Here is a 24,446-nt window from a genome sequence, read left to right on the forward strand (position 1 = left end):
GCTGTGTTTTATGGAGTGGGCCAAATATTGAGTTAACAGCAGGAAAGAACAATTTATTGGGCTTTTCTCCATCTCTTGATTATCTGATCTAAATTAGATCAGTTAGGTTGTTTTTCTCTAAAAACAAAACACCTTTTGTCCACTCAACTTCAAAGAATCTTTGATTGTTTCTGTTAGAACAATGATCTTTAGTAACATCTAGCTTTTATAGAAACTATACCTAATGTACTGAATATAGAGATATGAAATATAAACCCCTCTTTGTCCCTACATAAAACAAAATAACATAAATGAAAATGTACATTTAGCAGTTGATTTAATGTATACGTTACCTTCACATCTGAGGTATCTCTTTGGCTGTTTCTCCAAGACCTGGCTACTGAAGAGAAGGTTCGATCTGGGTGGTCAAATTTGCCATCATTTGCATTTAGGAAGAATGTTGTAAAGGGCTCCTGTAGTTAATGAAATGAAGACCGATTAAGAAAACAGCAGAAGGAATCATGCAGCAGGTTTCTAATGAAATCCAAATTACTTCTGCACATCAAAATACCTCATAAAAGCAAAATTAAAGAAAAATATGGTACCTCATAGTTATATCTATGCATGGGTATCTGTACTGAGTATTTTAATACATTTATTTGCACTAACACATTTTGCACAAACAAATCTTGAATTCTGGCAGAAAGGTTATTTTATATATTGAGTCTTCCATCAGACTAATTGCCCATCAATGGCAGACCTATGTAGCTTAGTTCCACTTCATGACGGTTGCCTATTTCACTCCAGCTATCAAAAACACTTTCTGTATTACTTCTGTTGCAATGCTTTGTTTACCCCTTGCAAGATGATGGTATGTCAAAATAAAATCTTATAAAATCCAGTCTAGATTTTCTTCTTGTTTTAATTTAATTTAAAAGACTTCAAGCTGTTCCATTTTGCCTGGCTGCATGGTCATTATGAGACTGACAATGGTTGAAGAGTACTTAGTTTTAGTGTTAATTTGGGGCAGAGGTAGAGAGATGAAAAAATTAAAGCTTTTACTTTTGTTGATTCTTTCTGAAACCACACTCCCAATACTTATTGAATTGAATTAGCTATTAACTTTTGGATAGGAAGAGGTCAAGTCTTAGACAGTCTGGAGAACACATTTTTATGTCACTGCATTCCACTGCAGGGCATGGGTTAACAGGGGACCAAATCCCTAATTTGACAGCAGAACCTCAACACCAAGATCACTGCCAACTCCCACGGTTTTCCAGCACCACTCTATTCATTCAATTAATATTAGGCAATATGTCCACATAGATGGAAACTACTTCTTCCGCTTCCCCAAAGCCTGATGGGGAATGGTTGGAAAAGTGTCTGTTTTGTTAAATTCACACCCAAATGAATTTCCTTGCATGTCCCGATCATTTGAAGATTTCATTAATCAAGGCATTTCCTAACCACCTGATCATAATTTTAATTACAGTATTACCCATATACTACTTGATTTTTTTCCTACATATTCTGTTTCCTTTTCTAAAACTTTTTAACAAAACAGGGAATAACTCCATTAATAAAGAGATTTTGAGGGAATTATACACATTATACACATTGTGTTTAAATTACCCAAGATTAAAGAGTACCGAAGTAATTAATTTTCTGTAGCATTCAAAAGCAATTAAAATATACGTAAGGAAAACATGGTGCAAAGGTAGTGAAAGAATCCAAAAAGAGAAGGAAAATAAAAGAGGGAATTCAGACTTCAGAAACCATTGTTTCTCTAAGCTTTACTCTGCTATGTCTCTCCAATTTATCTTTTCTATCATACACAACAGTTAACACAGGCTACTCTCTTTTCAAGAAGATAAAAACTAAATTTCTCTCTCTAAAGGAGAACGAAGGGAATATCTCTCTTATTGTCTCTATAGTATGTCTGTACCTTTGAAGCAATTTAAGGAAATTGTTAACATTGGAACAAAGATTTAGCTTTCTTTGGTTTGTTTTTGGTTTTGTTTTTTTTAGCCAGTGTATGTCAACACAAATATGGAATTGTTTTCATCATAATCATGTAAGCCATTCTACTGCTAAATGAATGGTGGATTTTTTCTATCTACACTTTCTTCTTAAAATATTTAGGGTTTATATTAAAAAGATACACTGAAAACAATAGGTAACAATATAAGAAATATACTTTCATCAATGCATTTATTCTCATCAGAGAATCCTAGTATGTGATAACTAAATAAAAATATTAAATAAATAAAAACTAGTAACAACATAATTTCTTGTTGGAAGACCCTAACTCCCACTGCACAATGACTTAGTTTGCAATTGCAAATATCGAAAGAGTGCAGGGTAAGTGAGAATGAGGTTTATAATTGGAATAGAATATTAAAATTCAACAGCAGCTCAACTTGGTGAGCAGCATAAAAGTATCACAATGGATTGCAATACTGGAAGAAAAGAAATTAAGTTTTTATATGTCTAGATTTTGCAGTGCTTCATACAGGGAACTTCATATAAAATGTAAATGAAAAAGCATATGATTCAGACCCAGAGCTAGCAAAATGAAAATAATATATACAGGAATTGGATCATATTAATTTAGTCTAAAATTCTATTAATATAATTTTAACATTAAATGCATATTAAATTCATTCAACACTAGAATTATTTTGGTTTTAACTAATTTCTCACAGCCCAATTATCTGTTTATATTTGCAATAACAATTTTTGCAAATTATGCTATTTTTCTAGCTTACCCATACTGAAAAACTGTATATGCTGATGATCTGAGAACAAATAATTCTGTCTTCTACCAACCCCAACCTAACACTTTTTCATGTAAGATATAAGTTGTTGTGAGTATCATTGTGCAGCACACTGTGGGTCGCTTCTGAGGTTCTAAAATCAGAAGTTGATGGATTAAAAAAAGGGGAGAAATCAGAAAAATGATGTCATTACAATAAATTATGTAAAAATATTAATCCAGAATTCCATGACAACATTATTTTAAGCATCTGAGAGAAATATACAAAAGCAATAAAATTCATAAGCAAGGATTAAACTTTTAATAGCTGAGCACTACAGGGTGCCCTATTATGCTATCTTGCTGTGACTTCTTGTGTCTGTCTTTTTGGATTTTTAATCCCTAGCAGAAATTCAGAGCTTTCACTTGCTTTATCTCTGACTTCTCACATAATTTTAACATAATTTTTATTCTCTGGAAAGCCAAGTGCTTATGTTATATAAATACAATTCATATCTGTACTCAATGTACTCTTAAATACTGTTATTCTATGATACCGATTACTGTCATTTCTTGTAAAGGTTTTGTTGCTGTGAAAGCTATAAAGCTGCACAATGTTTTCATTATAACCCCATCTCTCTCGTTCCTAATATTCTGAATAAAATTCACGCCTTGTTCACTGCCAAGAAGAAGAGAAATTTGTGGGGTACTTGATTACAATGAATACAAGCTTGAGCTGTGGGAACAAGTAATTTTTCCATTCAACAGCAGTTCTCTCCCTCCATCACCTTTTTAACAGTGCCTAGTCCTATTTGAATAATTTATGGTAGGAGTAGAAGAGGAAGAAATGTGTCATTCTGAGACACCTTAAATCAAACAAAAATGTCTTTTCAGCCATTTCTAAGAGGAGAAAAAGAGAGTAGTTGGAGTTTTGTCAGAGTGACATACACCTTTTGGCTGATACATCTGTGTCTGTCCTGCTGAGACCTACTGAACAGGACACTCAGATTCACTTCTGTTTACTAGAGGATTTCAAGTCCTCCGCACCTTCGAATCTAACTAGGAAACAGTTTTGGCTGAGGCAGACCTGCTTTACAATAAATCCAAAAATTCTTCTATGTTATACAAGGACTTAGTATAACAGAAATAGGAAACAAATTATTCTCTACAAAACTTCTTGGTCACAATATTAAAGAATTGTCCTCTCTGATACTGGTCTTTGTTTCAATGTTGATATAACTGATTCACTCAAACACAACTTCAAGAGCAACTACTGAGAGCAACTACATTCAATAACACCAGATCTCTAGCCTGTTATAGCTAAAAATGGGAAAACAGTGATGATATCCACATTATAGCCAGAATTAATTATTCTGTCTGCTTTTCTATTTTATTTTATCTATCTTTCAGGCTGACACTCAAGTCACTGTAATATATGACATTCTGATGTTGGATTCTTTGTTTAAAATATTCTACCCAGTACAACTCAAATATTCACTGGCTCACATGGAAAAAATTACTCTTGAACCAGGTGGTAAGGTCACCTATTCATAATCTATGAATATTTAATTTCATTGATGCAAAAATGGAGCTGTCTCAACAGGACAGTGGAATCCTTTCCAGAATACCTTTCATTCTGTTTGCTGAAGGAAAGTGTGCATGATGCTGGCTCAGATATTCTAAGGAATAAGATTTTCTTAGGTTTAAATCTAAAGTTATAAAGGGTTTCATTTCAGTAACACCTCAAAGGCAAGGAAGGCAATCTTACAAAAATGGTGGTGTTCTCTGTTAGTTTTATCATTATTATTAACCTGACTGAAAAATGTAGCAGACTTTAATATTTATTATCTGTACTTAATAATCTGCCTCTAAACTTAGAAAGTAAGCTGATCACTTTCAAGAAACATTTGATTTTTAATATTAACCTAACATTTGCAATTACAGCATTAAAAATATCTAGGCTGCGACTCAGTTCATTCCTTGTGAAGCTAGTTAAAGGACTGTTTCCTGACATTTCAGAATTCTAGTACTATGGAGTGGTCTGAAATGAACAATTAAGTAGTGTAAATAAAAATTTACAGGTTAAATAAGAATTACAATTGCAATTCACATATGAGTGTGTGAATGCACATATCTGTGTGTGCAGTGAGTTTCTACAGAAAATTTGTACAGTACATCTTGCTCTGGGAGAGTTTCAGGGTCAGCTCTATAACCCTCAAAAGTGACCATAACCAATGATATATGGCCTAGTGAGACTGAACCACTGTTTATCCTGAAACTGCCTCTATTTTCTCCTAGAGGTCTTACAGAATAGAATGGAGCACACCTAGACTTGTACAACCAGCTCACAGAAAATACAAACAGAAGCTTTCAAGCTGCGCTTGTAGCCCATAGCTTCAATTAAGGATCACGTCCTATTCTGTTAAGTATAATAAAAAGCAGAAGAAAAACAAAAATTTTAAATAAATGTATTACAATTGCTGTAATTATCAGTAGCTTCAACATAATATATGCTAAGCCACCACCATATTTTTCAAAACTTAATGAAACAGGTCAATTTTAAAAATGGATTTTTACTGTACACTCTTAGTACAAAAGAATTCAAGAGAAAACCACACTACCAGTGACAAATGTATTAATGACAAAATGGAGACAGAGATTGATGATATCAGAATCAATTAAACAGGACAGAACTGAGTCTAAAGGATAAAGTGCGATTTATAAAAGTAGCCTGATACATCAGATAAAGGAAAGCTACAGAGGGAAATATAAGACAATAGGGAGCAGATTATCACTGAGTTGACTCAGAAATGTGATATTGCAAGCAATGTTTTGAAGACAACTGACAGGAACCAGATTGCATCTGTCAAAGCCAAAAAGCAAGATTTTTAAGATTTTGTGGCAATTCCACAACTCTCTATATATATTTTCAGAGTTCCTGAAACTACTTTTCCTACTGCAACTACTACCTCCAATACAAAGGTCAAGATGTGTAGTTTCTCCCCATGGATCCCCATCACTCTATACTGGTTTGTTCTGCTTCTAGCTAGACTAACTTGTTCCAAGTTTACTTTTTGTCATACCTTTTTGTTTGTTTGCTTGTTCACTTCCTCTCCATTTCTCTCTTTTTTTTTCCCCATCTTATTTTATTGTTCAGTCTATTCCATCTTCTCTAATGATTTTACCTTCCACTCCTCTCTTTCACTCTCAGTTTGTTGTCATATGCTATCAAAAGCTCTACTGTAACACATCTCATTAATCTTTTGCGATCTCTTAAAATACTGAAAGCATTTTACTGTCTGAATCTCTGCATCTTTTGTTGTCATTTTCATCTTCCTGCACTAGACTGTGATTTATCTTTTATAAAATGTTCTTACACAGTTTTCTTCACAAACTCATACCAGAAAACTAGTTTCAAAAATTCATTCAGCTACTTTAGCTTCCAGAAATCTGACTTAGCCTTATACATCAACTTCACTGGCATAATCTTCTCCCTTCGGATTTTTCATCCTTTATTTTGTAGTCAAAATATCTCTCTAAGGATCAGTATGACTTTATAATCCTCATAGCTAAAATCTTTTACTGTCTCTACACATACTTAATTCCAAATCTTAATTTTTTTTATTTCCATACACAGCCCTATCCAATATCATCACATTATTTCCTTTTTCCCTTTTCTGAGCTTTAAATCTTCCTCACATCTCTCTCCTTCTCACTTTCATTGTCTCCTCCCACAACTGATTCCTTTATTGTTTTCACCTTCTTGTCATCAGCAATCTCTTCCTTGTTTTTCCCACTGCTTCTCCTTTTCTGCTTGCTATTCTCACATATATTGTTTGCTCTAACAAACATAATTTGGCCATCAAGCCAGAGACCCTGTTCTCTTGCTCCCTTAGGGCAGAAGAGAAGAGAGCAAGGACACCTACAGTACTGCATAAACATCAGTAGTAAAAATGACACAGCATTAGCCTAACACAGGAAATTAAAACTCCTTGGTGTGCTGTACATTCAGCTTTTAAGTAGACTTTCATACCTAAGATTTTGCTGACCAGCAAGAGGGAATCTTTTGTTGAATAGCAGCCAAAGTTAATAGATAAGCATGCAAATAAATACAACAGGTTTTCATACACTTTAAGGTAACAAAGAAGCACATTATTCTGGTTTGGTTTGGAGTTTTTTTTGGTAGGGGGGAAGGGCTCCAGGGGTTGTTCCAGTAAGATGCTGAGAAGCTCGCCCTGCTCCAAAACCAGCCAAGGAGCCTTTAGAGGGACAATAGATGCCCTCTGCGATTAACATATGAAAGAACTGATATAAAACCTGAGCAGAGAAGCACCGAAGGGGATAAGAGCTGTGCTGGAGAAGGAGAGCGGTGCTGGTGGTTGGTGAGGACAAAGGGGAAGAAGGAGCCCAAGCAGAAGTTTTCCTGCAACCCATGGTGAGATGGCAGCTGTCCCTCTGCACTCATGGAGGAACGTGATGGAACATTTCGTGAAGGTGCCAGGAGGGGTGAAATTGGCTAGCGGATTTGGATTTTGTGGCCAGAGGATTTGCTGCCTGTGGACTCTCTGATTGTGCAGCTTCAGATGACCCTGGCGCCAGGGGAGTTTGTTTCCAAAACAGCCTGTGACTCTGTGGGAAGCCCAGGCTGGAGCAGCTCTGGACCTTGTGGGAAGGACTCATGAAGGAGAGGTTCGTGGAGGACTCTCTCCCATGGGAGGGACCCCGTGGGGAAGCAGGGAAGGACTGTAAGGAATCCTTCCTGAGGAGGAAGTAGTAGCAGGAACCACGAGTTTGTGAAGTGTCTCTAAACCCCATCCCCTGTCCCCCTGTGCTGCTGGGTGAAAGGAGAGAGAGAAACTGTGAACAAAAGTGATTTGGACCTGAGAAGAAGGGAAGAATGGCTGTAACATTCAGGCACTGCTCTTTGTGTTGTCTGTGCCCTGTGTGTGTTTCATTAGTGTGAAATTATTTTTTTTTCCCCCAAGTTGAGTCTGTTTTGCCCGTGACCTCAACCAATGAAGAACCCTCTTTGTCCTTTGTCTCAACCCATGAGCTTTGTCCTCCTCATCCCAGAGAGTGTGTATGTGGGAGGGGTGGGTAGGGGGGGAGGATGGGACAGTTGAGTGAGTGGCCATGGGGCTGTTCCTCTGTTGTCGTGTTGGGTCCAAACCCTGACACATGTCAACCATAAAATGTATTCAAAGGACATGAATAATTTATTATAATTTAAAAGGAGTACAGTGATCAACCCATATAGGAGTGTAATCAATACTTGGTTATCCACAGGTTAAGAAGTATAACTTGAACTCATAGACATATGTTCTCTTCCTTTCTGAGAAGAAAAATAGGACACGTCTAAGGGAAGATGAGTGATAACTAAGAACTGTCGGTTTGCGCAATTCTGCTTTGTTTGGCTGTGTGCAAAACATGCTTAGAATGCACCTTATATGACAGATTTTTATTGGCAGGATGTAGTTTAAGTTCAGTAATTATATAGTGACTCAATTTTTCATTAACTCAGTTTTCTCTGTTAAACTTTAACAACACTCTTATCAATACTCCTTTTTCTGAAGTTCATTGTATAAACACACAAATGGAATTAAGTTTCATTCTTTCTTTGAAGTTTGGCCCCCTCTCTATTTCTGATTTTAAGGATAAGATTTAAGCATGAGGACTGCAGATTTGAAATAGCAGCTTGTAGTTAGATTCTACATCTACATTTCTGAAAACTGTAAGTTATTAATTCATTGAGAAGCATAGCTAATTTGCATAAAATATTACTGCATACTGCTTTAATATGAAACTGGCTCTATAATTCTCCTCTCAATACGACATAGTGTGCATTTTACCAGTTTTTTCTTTAATATTGTACACATCTGTCCCTAGCTGAAAATTATAAATGAATACACGAGTAGTATCAGCTTTCCATGAGATTTCTTTGCAAATGGATTTAGTTTTAGATGGATTTTCTTCATCGTATGTGTCCTTACACCTCTACAATTTCATGTCTAAATATATTATAGATTTTCTGGGTAGGAAGGACCTCCTGATTACTGCAGATGAATACACACAGGGTATCTAGAGAATTTTTGAGATTTTAAGGTAGGGGAGAACAATGTTATTTTGACTGACAGGTATTTTCATTAAAAAAAAAAAAAATCAAAATAGCGGTGACAGAAACGCTGCAAAAACATTAATGAAAACCAGGACCCAGAAATACTTACAATACGAACAAGCCAAGCCAATGTAGAAGTAGACGTAGAGTAGTGGGTGTTGTAATGATAAGGTGGAGTCTGATCATCTTCCCATGTTTCATACCGTTCTGCATAGAAGACTGCTCTCTTTGGGTTCAAAGCACCAATAGGCTGCAAAGGGATAAGAGGTCAAATATATTACCAGCTGAAGGGCAGCATGTTTGGTATGTCACAGGTTAATTCTGCAGTAAGATTCACTACATAGGAGACTGCAAGCAAACTCATTCCATGCTGTAGTAAGCCCTTCACATTGCTATAATCTTAGAATATCCTTTCAAAGGCTTTGTATACTAAAAGTCTTATGACTTTCCTTATTTTAATTGACAAATATAAGTGATCCACATCTGCAAACTTTCAAGGCTTTCTTGAAGTATGAGTTGTTTCCCAATTAATTCAGTAACATTGTTCTGGAAATAGACTTCTAAAACTGCATTTTAAATGCATTGAGGCCAAACTAATATTTCTGTTGCTGTCATTCACTATAATCACACAGCTAATGAAAACTGACTTTTGCTCACACAGGATACTTTGTAATGCACAGCTCATGATGAAAAGATTTCACGCGGAACTGCTGATGGTGTCTGGTGATCCTAAGCAGAAATACTTAAAAAACCATGCATAGTCCTGCAGGACTGGATCTACTTCTCACTGAACAAAGCCAGGTTTTACTGAGTGAAACAAACAAGCCTCGTTCTTAAAAACAATAGGATTTGGAAATTATTCATAAATTCAAACTACATTCAGAGTGTACTTAACAGACAATCTATACAAATCAGGAAAAAAACAAAAGACATTTAAGGCAGTAGTAGGAACTGTTCGTTTTGACATGTGTACTTAGGGGATAAATGCTTTGCTAAGGTTTTTTTTTAGACCATTTTATCTCCTAATTTTTTGCAAAGTATATTTGTCATTGTGTGATACAAAAGTCACTGGGATAAAGAAAACAGAAAACACAACAGAAAGTAGACAAAATGTTGAAATATATAAGTGGTCTTAAATCTGTTTTTGCAGATGAAAGAGCAGTACTGTATTTATTATCTATCTGCAAAGAATCTTCAGATTTCAGCTTTTGTAGTAAAATTAAACAAACACATAGACTTCAATACTTAAAGAACACTTTCAAACCAAATAACTGGAGAAACTTACTATAATTTTAAATTATTCCTTGATATGTATTAATCAAAAAGTAAGAGTTAGAATTTATACTGTTAAGGGGATTACAACTTGAAAACAAACATACTCAAGAACTTTGACCCTTTTCAAAATGTTACCAGGTATTCTTGCATTTCATTACACAGCACAATTTTTCTACTGAGTTAAAATCCGAAGTCATTTGGAAAGGAAATGGCAGCACAAAATCAAACCAGTGTTTCCTTACACTACATATGCAAGCAAGCAATTTTAAAGCTACAAGTATTAAAGCTATTCCTTCAGCGTTGCATTGTTTTTTGAGATGGCTGTTAAAAAGGCTGACATAGAGTATGCTGTTTTCCAGTTTTTCACATTAGACCTTTTTTTTTTTTTAAATAGCAGTGGTTTATGAACACCTATATTTTAACACATTATGATTTCCACATTTTTTGCAGGAAACACTCTGGATGCTTAATACTTTGCTGTGTCATGGAGATGTTAATAGCTTTCTCATATGTGTAAAATGCATGAGTAATCCCTAAGGATCAGTGTTATCTAATGCAGATGCACTGCAAGGCCTCTCAAACATTCTTGAAAGTATGAACCATTCTCTAACACTATCCAGGCTTGTTTCCCAACTACTGAAAGTAAATAAAATAATATTTGCGTTTTTGTTATGCTTGGTTTTGTTACACATCCTGCCACTGTCAGGAAGCACACTGGCATTATTATAGGCTATAAGTTGTCAATATAAAAAAATGGTTGTTTCTTGAAAGAGTAACTTATTAAAAGACATTCTTTTCCTATTAGACTGACAAACTGTGCAGATATATGTGTACATTGAGAAATTGTATCAAGGCTCTGGGTTGCTTTAGGGACTGTATGAGACCTGCTGATATCATGGTACTGTGCATCTCCACTTCTCTGGCAGAACAAATTCCAGTCCCCAGCTGCACATTTCAAAAGCTAAAGCAGTAATTCACACCCTAGTCTGTTAACAGGAAACGTTCACCCCCTCTGAGAAGGAAACAAAAAATGGCAGACAAATCAGTGAGATTGTATTTTGTAATGGAAAAACACCCTGAGAATATCTCTTCCCTCCACTGTGAAGGTCCATCTTACCCTATGCTGCAGTTAATTCTGAGGCTAGGGAAGACAGGGGTGTCATCTGTCACAGTATTACTGTACATAGGTATTTGAAGGCACAGTAGTGAAGGGATATGGTGCTTAATGCTAGACTGAAAATCAAAACTTCAAGTCTTTCAAAATATATTTGAAGCCAATCAAATGTCTTTCATCAAATAAGCTATGTGTTTTCATACTTCATAGTTTTCATACTTCACTGTAAATTGATCACAGTAACAAGAACTGTGAAATATAACTGATGCACAAAACTAATTACAAGATAAGTTATTTTAGAGACTAGCAAAATGTTAATGATGGTTTAACTCATAGCTTTAAATAACTATTTCTAGAAAGAAAAAGAATATATATATACACACACGTATATTGTATTTAATGGAAACAGAACTTTCTCTCAAGAACTTGAGAGTAATTTTCCAAAGTTACATAAAACACTAATGCAATCACACCATATTTTCTAGGTTCTTCAGGGAAAAATGTTATTTCAATTTCAAAGATAAAATATATAAGGTTGTAGAATTGTGCATTCCCATTTTCATGTAAAAAGTTCTGCCCAAGTAGCTAAAATAATCTACTTTCTGAAGGCCTACATTCAATTTATTAAATTATAAACCTAAAAAGCTGTATTCTGAAGATTACCTTCATCCTCATCAATATTCTTTTTGGAGTCAGAATCCATTCTTCTTTCAATTACTTTAGGATTCATTTCATGGAAAATGCTGTAATGTACAAAATATCTACTGGACAAAAAGAAATCTTTAAGTGAAATATCATGAGAGTCATTCATCTTCGTGTATGGTATGGAAATTTCATGTTAAAACTCCAGGAAGAATCTTTTCTGGGAATGACCCTTCCTTGTTCCAGAGGGAAATAAACTATGAAAGAAAAAAAGGAGGTCAAATAGAGCTGGTCTTCAGCTAGAAAGTCTCATCTCGACTTTGCTGGAGAGATCCTTCCTGGGATCAGGAGATACAGGTTAATTTCTATCATTCCACAAAGATTTCCAGTGTTCCTGGGTAAACTGCTTAAGTATGACCATAGCTTGCAATATAAAGGTGTGCTGGAAATCCCTGAGCTGGTTCTAGAGGGGCTGGTGAGGAAACATGGCACCATTTATGCAGAGATGACAACTGGAATCTCAGGATTTGTTGAGTTGTGTCAATGCAGCACTGCACAGGGACGAGAGCTGGGAGCTACACTGTGCTCATACAGCTGCAGCTCCTGGCTCAGCATTACACTGGTTGTCTCTGGCCTGTGGCAAGGAAACCCAAGAAACATCTGACCCCTTCTTTCTCCTTTTCTGTGTGATAATGGAGTCCCACATGTGAATCAGTTCTATGCGCATTAATGGAAACGACTTAAATCTCCTGATGTAGGAAACTATGCACATTGAAAATGCTAATGGAAAGTGCTCAAATGTCTTCTTTCTTTCTTTCTTTCTTTCTTTCTTTCTTTCTTTCTTTCTTTCTTTCTTTCTTTCTTTCTTTCTTTCTTTCTTTCTTTCTTTCTTTCTTTCTTTCTTTCTTTCTTTCTTTCTTTCTTTCTTTCTTTCTTTCTTTCTTTCTTTCTTTCTTTCTTTCTTTCTTTCTTTCTTTCTTTCTTTCTTTCTTTCTTTCTTTCTTTCTTTCTTTCTTTCTTTCTTTCTTTCTTTCTTTCTTTCTTTCTTTCTTTCTTTCTTTCTTTCTTTCTTTCTTTCTTTCTTTCTTTCTTTCTTTCTTTCTTTCTTTCTTTCTTTCTTTCTTTCTTTCTTTCTTTCTTTCTTTCTTTCTTTCTTTCTTTCTTTCTTTCTTTCTTTCTTTCTTTCTTTCTTTCTTTCTTTCTTTCTTTCTTTCTTTCTTTCTTTCTTTCTTTCTTTCTTTCTTTCTTTCTTTCTTTCTTTCTTTCTTTCTTTCTTTCTTTCTTTCTTTCTTTCTTTCTTTCTTTCTTTCTTTCTTTCTTTCTTTCTTTCTTTCTTTCTTTCTTTCTTTCTTCCTTCCTTCCTTCCTTCCTTCCTTCCTTCCTTCCTTCCTTCCTTCCTTCCTTCCTTCCTTCCTTCCTTCCTTCCTTCCTTCCTTCCTTCCTTCCTTCCTTCCTTCCTTCCTTCCTTCCTTCCTTCCTTCCTTCCTTCCTTCCTTCCTTCCTTCCTTCCTTCCTTCCTTCTTTCTTTCTTTTCTTTCTTTTCCTTTTTTTTGTGTATGTGTAATTAAAAAACTTGCTGGTTAACCACAAATAGCTTAGCTTGCATGAACCAAATGACCAGGGATTTTCTGAAAGTGAAAACTTCCATAAATCAAACAGCATGGAGTAAATTCAAAGAGGTCCATCCCTGGTTTCCTTATTGGCTTCTCAATGTCCATGTCACAAAATGCTGTTACCCAAAGAAGTGGTAACAGTAAAGATATTCATGTATTTCAGTAAAGACACACTTTTTCTTTAAAGACTTTAAAACTCAGTTGTACAAATTAGTAGCTAACCCAGTTTTCTTCAGATGAGGCATGTGTACTGCTAGATAATGAATTCTACAGTAATGACATTTCCTGTGAAATCTGTAGGGTAGATGGAACTTTGGTCACTTTTTCATAGAGTTACAGTGCCATTCTCAGTCCAGAGTCAACTATTATGACTAAATCTGATACCATAGCTATAAACTAGAAATATATTTTATGTACAGATCGATCTCTGTATGTATTCATGTAATGGAATAATATAATTTATTTCCATTTTTATGAGATCCTACTGATGTGCAAACTACTTAAATGATTTGCACAAACAACACAAAGGCAAAGCTCAATCCATGTGCTATATCTCAATCCATACTTTAACCATAAGACTAATATAGAAACTGAATTTGAGTCAAATTGTTCTGAACATTAAATAAAAAGTTATTTCTAGAATGTTTTATAAAACATTTTTTTCGAAACACATAATTTGTCTTTTTATTAAAAAAGCTTTCCATAAGGACTCATATAAAATAGTATGACCTTTTCATAAAATGGTTTTATAGGATATTCTTTACTCTCCAAACAACCAAAACAACTCACTGTATGACAGTGCCTGTTCGGCCACTTCAGTTCTGATGCACTAAAAGCTGCTGTTTGAGTTTATTTTATGCTTCTTTTTCCATTTAAAAATAAAGTAAGTGTTTACTTTAACATTAAAAACACACTGCTATTCATGTCATTCTTTTTTATCTGGCTAATCTCTTTAGACATCTGGCCTTTGAACTGCTGTATTGTCAAGACATCTAGTGTTTATATCCACTGGACATGTTATGTTAGCTCATGTAATATTTACTGTTTTGCCAGCTATCTTCATAGGAATACATTCTCTCATGAGAGCAGAGCTGAATGTAGCATCCTATTTATCCAGTCACTGAAATATTCTGCTTATCTTGACTAATTATGAAGCAGCTACCTTATATGTTTGTATATATCTTTTTTTTTAATTTTTTTTTTTTTTTTCCTTTTTGTAATGTATTCTACAAAAATGTAGCTGGGTAGAAAAGAAATCTTGAGCATTACTTTCTTTATTTCTGGCTGACCTTTTCCTCTCTGTTTCCTTTTTTTATTAAAAAAAATCCAAACCACAAAGCAGCAACCTTTAAGCAGGACATCTTAGAATTATACTTTAAAATTTTTTCAGCAATATCAATGTTAGCCAATATAAGAATTCTGGCAGATTTGAAGTACCAGAGTTTTACTCAGTAAATAAACTTTATATTTAAGAAACATTTTTTTTATTATTATTATGGTATAGCTTAAACCAGATGAGAATTAAACTCTTTTTCCTTTTGTTGGTAGAATTGTGTGTGGTAAAGAGAGAAGTTTAAGTGACAGAAACTGATTTTATTTTTCCAGTGAGAGTGGCTCTTGCTAAGACCATAAACTCCATTCCACAGCATACACATTTTTGGAAGTATTCTGTCGTTTGCCTTGAAATATTCACACTTCGATGAATTCATTTGCATTATTACATTTAGAAGCCTGGGGCTCTATCACTTCCTTTTCTTGAAATGGCACAGTAATAAGGAAAAGTGGTTATGCTTATCACCACCCGTCAGTCAAACACCTTCTATATTAACAAAATATAATTTTTTCCACTCAATGAATGGGCGTGTGATGTCTCATACACATGTCAATATTAGTATTACTTTGCCTGGTGAAGAAATCATTTTATTTAACAGGTTGTATGACTGGAAGTAAATGAGGAGAAATTCGCATTTACACTTTAATGAGCAGGGACAATGCAGCATGTCAAACCCATGCATTCACTATGATTTAGGAGTAAAAGTCATATAATTTTGCAAAAACAAGCCACATCACATTTAAAGTGTGTTTAAACCCCCAAAAACCTCAGTGTAGAGTAAGGGCTGCAAACACTTTTCCTGTACTAATGTTTAATGCCATAGATACTCCTCCAAAGGAAATCTCAGTAAAGAAGAAAATAAGCAGATCACCTGGTGGTTTGATAGTGAAAAGATAATCTATGTATCTATGACAGCCTCTTTCATTAGCTTTTCATCCTGTCAAACAATAAATATAACCTTTAACCTTGTATATGTAATGAATAAAACTTGAGCCTACACTGTCTAATCAAATGAGAAGACTAATATATCCCACTGCTGCGACACGTTCAGTGCTGTTGGGCCCTTGTTTTAAATCTCAAATTATATGTAAAAGAAAAAAAACAAGCCTTGACAGGGGAATTTCCAAACACTTCAAAGAAAAAGGGCAGAAGAATTTTCAGACTAATATTTAAATATAATTGTTCTGAGAGATCAAGCAACATTTGCAGTAAAATACTGCAATAAGGAGTGCTACATAAAAACTGAATTAAACAGAATGGAAGGAAAGGACAAGTTACATGTTCAAGATGGCTTTGGAGCAATGTAAATATTTAAGTTAGAGCTAAATGCAGAAGGCGTAAGTTTTACTCTGCAATTGACATTGTAAGCAAATCAAGTACATCTAATTTCACTTCCACAAAACATAGCAATTACATTTGTAGTGTATGCTCACTTAGGAGTTGTAATATCACAAAGACAGTGGATCAGATTTTATATAGAAAGCCTAGGAATCAATTATAATAATTGACAGTGGACCTTTGTATGACCTCTGTATGATATCATGCAAATTAGTTACTTTAAAAAAAAGTTTGATTTAGTATCTATATTTAGTTACCAAAGCTATTTTAAACCAACAAAACAAAGCATAATAGGTAGTTCCACTTTTAGCTTCATTGCTTTTGTGGGCTTTTACTACATACGTTAGAATTCTAAATTGTTTCAAAAGATTGTTTCAGGGTTATTACTTACTAAATATTAAAGACAGAGGCTTTGTGAAACCTAAGAAGGGCAGACCTGAGGGAAGACAGAAGGTCAGGAGCTGACAAAGGAGATTTTATCCATCATCAGTTTAGCTGGAGGTTCTGATTTGCCATCAAATCTGCAGGAACATTTATTTCTCCATTGCAGGGTAAAATCTGACAAAAGGAAGTGGCTCCTCATGGAAAGGATGTTGTCTGTGCCTGCCCCAGAGGTCTGGCTGAGGCTTGATGGCACACCCTGGTTCAATAATGTGAACAATAAATCACTAACTCCTGCTTTAAGCACTAAGTTACTCAGGATTCACCTCTCTAACAAGGAAAGAAGGGGCTTACTTGCAGACACAAGACAATATCGAAAATAAAAACAGAATTTCCAAGGATATACTTCAGATATGTTCTGATTTTGAAAATTTTTACTGAGAGTGCACAAAATGAAACAGGATGCAAGTAATGCATAACAGCTCAAAGTGCACAAAGTAAGGCATTTCATATTAACAGGCTACTGCCTTTTACAAAAAATATATTATTATTTTTATTATTATTTTTAAACCATTGTGAAATGAAACTTATCAGATGTTATTACAATAAACACCAGAAAAAAAATGACAATCACATCCCTTTTATCCTGAGGCATTCCACAACACTTTACAGATTGCACACGTGTTTTCTCACACATCTATGGGATAAATGCAGCCCAGATCTTGCCAAAAAGAAACAACTATTCTCCTTAATTAGCTCTCTGTAGGTTTTTTTATTAGTGGTCAAAACCCTATCTTTTCCAGAGGAAACCACTAGTAGCTTTTGAATAAGAGAATGCAGTTATCAAATCGGGTAAGAAAAGGTCCTCAGGCAAAATACTGTGGTGCACATTGCAGAGATTCTTGACGAAACATAAACAACCAGGGACTTGATTTTGCATTTCCTTTCAAAGGAGAGCACTACAAGGAGTGCCATGATACTTAATAAGCTATACAAGCACTAATTCCATAATGAGTCTCTACTAACTCATGAGGAAAATCTATCTATTCAGCTACCATGCAACTTCCTGTAGCAATTACATACTTTAATAAGCTGCCATAAAAATTTGGATTCAACCAAAACTAAATACCTAATGAAGGACTCATGATATGCTGTCTAATCTCATTGCACTTCACCACAAGCACTGCTATCAGCATTAGAAAGAAGTGGATCTGGGAAATTTTGAAAAGTGTAAGGTCTTATTGACAGGTTTATCACTATAAAAAACTAGAAAACATAAATATTTTAATACATGCTAGGAAACAAGCCAGTGAAAGATTATTTCTGATAGTTATTTAACTATTCTGTGGGTTTCCTTCTATTGTGCCTGGTACAGATTACAACACTGTTTATATAAGCGAAAAAGACATTTGTGAAACACACCTATAATATTGTTATAGGTCAGCAGTTCTACACAAGTAGTGTCTCAACGAATTTGTTTACACCTGGGATATACTGTGAATGTAGTTCAATTTATTTGTTTGTTTATTTATTTATCTAAGAAGAAAGGGGAAGGAAACTTTGGTGCCTCTATCTGCTGTTAAGCAACCAAGTCCTACTCAACTTATTTTGGAAGTCTCACAAAATCAAGCTTCCAGAAACGGGCACAATGCACCTGAAGGTACCACAAGTACAAACTTTCCAAAAGGAGTGAGGGACTGTGAGATACCCTGTGGAATCTTTCTGTTGCTGCCCAAGATGCTTGCTTGGAGGAAGAGGAGGAAAGAAGCAGACCTAAATGAAGAAGCCCTAGAAACCCTCATCTCTGACCAGTAGCAAAAGGGAAAGCAGGGGCTGCAGAACAGGCCTTGGGTTCATTTTCTCCTTTCCAGCCTCATTCCCAAAGCCAGCAGGTCACAGCCTCCTGCAGTTTTGAGCCTCACTCAATTTGTATGAACAATTTCTCCCTCCTGACTGAGCAATTGTGGCAAGGGTGCAAGGAAATTGTCATGTTGAGACAACAGAAAGCTCATTCTGGAGATGTTGCAAGTGGCAAGAAAGTATGTGAGGAAAGATACTTCCTACAGCTCTTTTTCAAACCCTGTCTCTTGTCTTTATTACAGCTGACCAAAAGTAGAGCCCGTCCACGTGCTTCTGCTATGCTTGGCCAAGACACACCTTCTTTCCAGTCTGTTGACAAAATTGGAGTACCAGAGCTGGGCACAGATGGCAATCTGGTGCTACTAGTAAAAAAGAATACTAGGAACTGTATTATTATAAAGTACTAACTGCCTGAGACTGTTTGGAGGACAAAAACCACAAAAAATTAATAGGACCACATACTCTACGTCTAAAACACAAAAATACTTGTTTACTGAAAAAACTATTAAACCAAAAGGCGGTCGGATTGCTCATCTAGTCACTGCGAAACAAAGTGAAAAATTAGCCCAAGCTTTTTATTGCCAAAGAATCAGGGAGATAATTAGTGAGATCAAGTGGTCTAACACACTAATCATCCATAAGTTAGAAGGTACAAGGGAGTTACAGTTTTGGAATCGGATCAGTCAGGGTCATAGAAATATGATAGCGCAGAAATTCAGTATGAAATTATTCTGACTTCAACATAAAGACTTTATCAGCCTATAATATAAACCAAAATATCTTCCCAAAAAGGCAGGCTTACTGTCTTTAACGGAGCGGAAGCATACCTTTGAAAGATCCCTGAAGTTGCCTGGAAGGGTCAGGTCTAAATCTTCAGACTCATAGTTTGTTAAAACCCACGGAAATACAGGATATTGGTTCAGATCATTGTATGTTCGTCCTATTAGGAAAGAAAATGTTTTTTAAATTAGGGAATAGTTCCAAACTTCTCCAGATGAAAAATAATCTAGTGGTTACTTTTGTTGCATCACATGTTTCCCGTTCCCACCACTTGACAAAATCAGATACAAATCTTCCAGACAAAAGCAGCCATTTAGATGTACTTACCTTGAATCAGAAGTCAATAGAGAAACCAGAATAATATAAAGAGCACAGTATCTTTCAAGATCAACCAAAACCCACAGTATGCCAATAAACACTTCCTTTTTAATTTCCATGTAGCTATTTTCAGAGCATGAATGTTAAAATCTAAAACCACTACACTATTACCATCCTAGCAACTGTGTGCAGTATCATTAGCTGGCAAAAATGAAATGAAAGTCCATCAGCAAAGGCCTAAATTAGAGGTTTGCAACTCTATGTCTATCCTAGACCATATTAATCCATTATTTCCTGTGGTCCTTCTTCAATAGAACCAGTGAGATTTCATGGCAATAGTGGAGAAAAAAAAGTGGTAGACATGTTTCCTTTAATACCATTTCTTAATCACTTTGAAAATTAAAAAACATTTTCTCACCCTTAAATGACAGATCTGACTGCCCCGGGCCACCCTCAAAGGAAACATTGCTACCATCCCTGCAGCTCAGATATGCAAAAGGCATCTTTAGAACAATTTGCAGCTAAAGTGAACTGAAAATTATTAATTTATCACAAAGAAAAACATTTGGGAAGGGCTGTTACTTCTGTGGCAACTGGTATTTAGTAGCATCTAACATTTTACTGATAAGACAAATGAAGTTGCTCAATACAGAATCATCTACCATACTGATTTACTAAGAACCACACAGTACGCAACTTGAGTCTCAAAAAGAAAAAAAACAGGTCATAAATATATGTGTATGTGTATTTATATAAAATAATTAGCAGACTGAAATAACCCAGGTTAACAATTCCCAGCTCTGTGACAGATTTACAGGCCTGTCTCACTAACTGCTTCCTTCCAGATTCTGGACAGATTCCCGGGGTACAAAACGCGGCACAGGAAAACACAGGCTTCCTTGTTCTGAGTAGCATTTGCAATTCTCGACAAAAATCAGCTTTGCTTTAATGAAACGTGAAACTTTCACTGCCCTACGAACACCTTGGTTTTTCAATAGAAGTTGATGAACAAGAAGCGTGTTTCTATTTTGTACACAGTTTCACTGCAATTGAGAAGAATGCATATCCTTAACAACTGTATGTCTTTGTTTTTACATTTTTAACACATACATCCTCACAAGAGCATACAAAAATAATTTAAGTGCAAATACAACTCTTTTTTTAAAAAAGCAGTACCAGCACTGTGTGCACACACCAATAAAGATGGATAGAAACAAAAATATTTCTCTAGTAGCAACAGGGAACTAATGCAATACCATCCTGGGGCATAATGAGAATTTATCAAGCAATTACATCAAGAAATACATTAGAAATTACCCGCATGAGGGAGGAAAAGGAAAAGTACTCTCTGGCAGAATATTAACTGGTTTAGGTTTTGGGGGGATTTCTATATTTCTGGAGGTCTTTGAGTAAGACTACTCTGGCTCACTTTCCACATTTGTCAAATCAGAGTATTATTTTCCTCTTCATAAGGATTTAGTTACATATGAATAATACAGCTTCTTGAAATGGCAAAAAAATGATGATCTATAAAATATGGTATTTATAAAACTATAACTTTGTACAAGAAATGTTTTTCTGACTGTCCATATCCTCAATAAAGTTCACATAAGAGTGTGTAAAAGATTCCATAAAAGAAAGACATTTGGGCTTACATAAATGACAGACTAAAAGATTTGAGATTCAGGAAGAGAATGACTGAGGTGACTGTAGTCTATTACACAGCATAAGCAAAAAAATGATGATTGTTCAGAATCTAAAGTTTTATGGAAAAGAGTTAACAGTAATAAAAACTTTCAATTTAAAACACTTTATAGAAGCATTTTGAAAGATAAGAATATTCTTTTGCAAAATTTTGAAAGGAAATGTAGGATTATTCAAAATTACTTTTTAGTTCAAATTTGATATTTTCCATATTGAGATTTTATTTACTTTTTTTTTATTAATTTCATTTCAATTTCAGTCTTCACTCAACAAGATTTTGACATCTTGTTCCTATTCCACATGGGAAAGTTATAAATACATGAATAGAGCAAGAAAAAAGCAATCCCAAGCCTAGCTGTTTTACATGAGTTCTCCTTTGCTGTGTGGAGGGGTAGGTTACTTATTGTATGGATACTTGAACACTTTATCATGTGGAATTAGCTCTATGTCAGTACACTGTAGTAACTTTTGTGTGCATTTTTTTACCCCACAATGAGAAATAATTTGAAGCAGCTTCTCTCAGTCTAGGTAGGATAATAGTGATTATTCACTTTATAAATGTAATTATAGTCTCATAACAAAATAAACAAAATACGGACTTCTCTGCTATATCAATATTTATAAAATGCACTTTATTTATTAAGATATTAACTACTGAGAATAGCTTTAAATATATTTGGTTTAAAAGTTAGTAATTTATTTTTCTCAGTTCAATTCAGATTTCTTTTTAACATCAAGAAATAAAAACTACTTTGGAAGATGAACCCTAGTTAAAATTGTGAAAGACCAAACCTGCACAATGAAGTAAGACCACACATCTCTGCTTATCTGAGTGGAGGACAGTGATCTAGGCCTATAATGGGATTACAAATCCCTAATTCTAAACATGCATAAATATTAGTAGTTTAACTTTACTAGGAATGCTTTCTTGATCAGTTCTGCTTTGCAATGATTATTTTCAGAATAAAGTTAGCAGATTAATATATTTAATCATCTGATCAATTGTCTGGTGCTTCCATCAAGAATAATGTTGATTCTTTCTTTAGCTAAATATAAAACATAAACCTGTACTGCTATGGATAGTCCCTATACCTTTTCAGAAGCTTCAGATTTTTCTTCAAGTAGGTTTAGAGAGATTAATATTAAAGGCTGAATATTAAATATTGCAAGCCTATGACACTAATCTACTTGAACAATAAAACTGAGGCATAGTAAACGAGATCTCAGAAATGCTGGGTATGTTTCTTCATTAAAAAAACTTTTTAATTAAACCATCCAATTTAATGTTTTTATATGGCACTTTGGTTTTGAAGGTAAAGTGAGCTAGAGACAGCTGACAAAGAAATTATAACTGCAATTCCTTGGTGAAAATGTTCATGACAGCAAAATATTGTTTAATTAGATGATTGCAGCATCTGGATTAACACTCTTTAAGTGCGATGTTCCTATGCTTGTCTGCTTCTTCACACTTTACAGACATTTTGTCATCTCTAGGTCATTAGGAAAGAATTTTTAATGATTTTTCTAGAAGCAAGTAGTTCGAGTTGCATCTAATTAGATGACAATAATAAGCCCAACACATGCAGTAGCTAAATATATACATAATTAACCAGTGAGGGCTTGTACATCACAGAGTAAAAAGTGGATAATGTTAAACAGGAGGAAAAAAAAGAAAAAAAAAAAAAAAAAAAAGAGGGAGAGGGAAGAAGTTCATGTGAATTTATTACCTGACTGAAGATGTGATTTTTTCCACAAACCTTTAAAAATAGTCCCTTTCCACTACAAGGAATGCCTTACAAAAATTATGGATATAATTATTCTCCACTACTTTAAAAAGCTGTGGCAGGGAGGATTTAAAAGAATTAAAATTTCAATAAATACAAATGAAAACATGCATTTGATATACTGCAATTTGAAAAGGAAAACCAGCCAAAATCAGTTAAATACTGAGAAATAAATTTCAAAGCCGGACTTCTAACTAAAATAGCAGGTACTGCAACCATATTATAAAATTACTTCTTGTTCTCACTCCTCTTTATTCCCATGGGATTACTTTTTCAATAATCTTGCAACTGAGAATAGTAAAAAATTACTTGTTCCCTATATCACCCAAAGGGTTCTGTTGACATACACACTGATCACATGCAATATGGCCTTTTCCTATTTGCCTGAAGAAAGACAATTAGTAGAATCATAGCTGCTTCTAAGCCTTCAAAGCTAAAGGATCCCTGAGAAGGAAATATGTAGGAGGAGGGGCAAGGTGACCAGGAAGGCTTATGTCTATACAACCAGGACGAAAACCAGGGACATGGAGAGTATAACACTGAGGCTGATTGATAAGTAGCAGAGTGCAGTGTTTACCTTTGGGAGAAAAACCCAGAGCTGTAAACATGATGAAATATGCTCAAGTCAGAAAAAAAAAAGGGCAAGACAGAGGTGAACACCTTGGAAACAGAATAGGGAGGTGAGAGAATAGCTGGCTAGAAGATCAGAGAAACAGGTTGAAACAATACTTCTGAGAGTTTTGAAGATGGAGAGTGATTTTGAATTGAAATTGCAATGAGTCAACAGGCCAGCACAAGGGATGGTAATCATCTATCCTTGGACAGGAAACGATACAGGAAGACAGCACTAGGATAGCTGAAGTAGACAGCTATTAAGTCGTGAGTACATATAACAATAGAAACACTTACACTAATTTTGAAGTCAGGCAATATTTCAGAGGTGGTAACAGAGTGATATACAGATTAAAGAAAAAAGAATCACAGAAAGATGGATTTTTTCCAAGGGGACACTTCAGTATTTCAAACATTGATTAAGAACATAGAGAACAGCCAGGGGCCATGTTTGTCAGGACAGACATATTTGCAAACTGGGGAGAGATTTAAGGAGAGATTCATATATTTACTTCATTGGTTCTATTCTTCAGAGATGAAGCAATCTGTGTAATTTACAGTACTAACAAGCAAGCAGAGGACTTATTGTGGGAAAGCACTCAGTTGCATATCACAAATTAAAGAAATGACTTGACACCAGAAGCCTCACTTCTGATTGTCTCTCTTCCAAGGATGCTGCTGCTTGAAGAATTTCAGAAAAGAAGCACAAGAAAATATGAGTTATTTCTTACTGTTAGGGCTAGACACTAATCAAGAACCATTATAAGAAAAAAGGAAGCTACAAAGAAATGGCAAAAAATGTGCTAAGTGTTAGCAGACCTCTATTTACTTGGAAAAGAAGAA

The 24,446-nt window shown here is 35.0% G+C and overlaps 1 protein-coding gene across 1 annotated transcript in view; it reads right to left on the minus strand.

The window, feature by feature from the left end:
- The window catches only part of NBEA (neurobeachin), a 516,495-nt gene that overhangs the window by 68,616 nt on the left and 423,433 nt on the right, over nt 1-24,446 (minus strand). The window contains exons 50-52 of the mRNA XM_009998372.1: nt 19,233-19,345; nt 8,959-9,099; nt 333-452 (exon numbers count right to left, since the gene is read on the minus strand). Of these exons, the coding sequence (XP_009996674.1) occupies nt 333-452; nt 8,959-9,099; nt 19,233-19,345 (374 nt within the window). The remainder of the gene's footprint in view (nt 1-332; nt 453-8,958; nt 9,100-19,232; nt 19,346-24,446) is intronic.

Source organism: Chaetura pelagica, unplaced genomic scaffold (assembly GCF_000747805.2).
Source record: "Chaetura pelagica isolate M959 unplaced genomic scaffold, ChaPel_1.0 scaffold105, whole genome shotgun sequence".
Lineage (NCBI taxonomy): Eukaryota > Metazoa > Chordata > Aves > Apodiformes > Apodidae > Chaetura > Chaetura pelagica.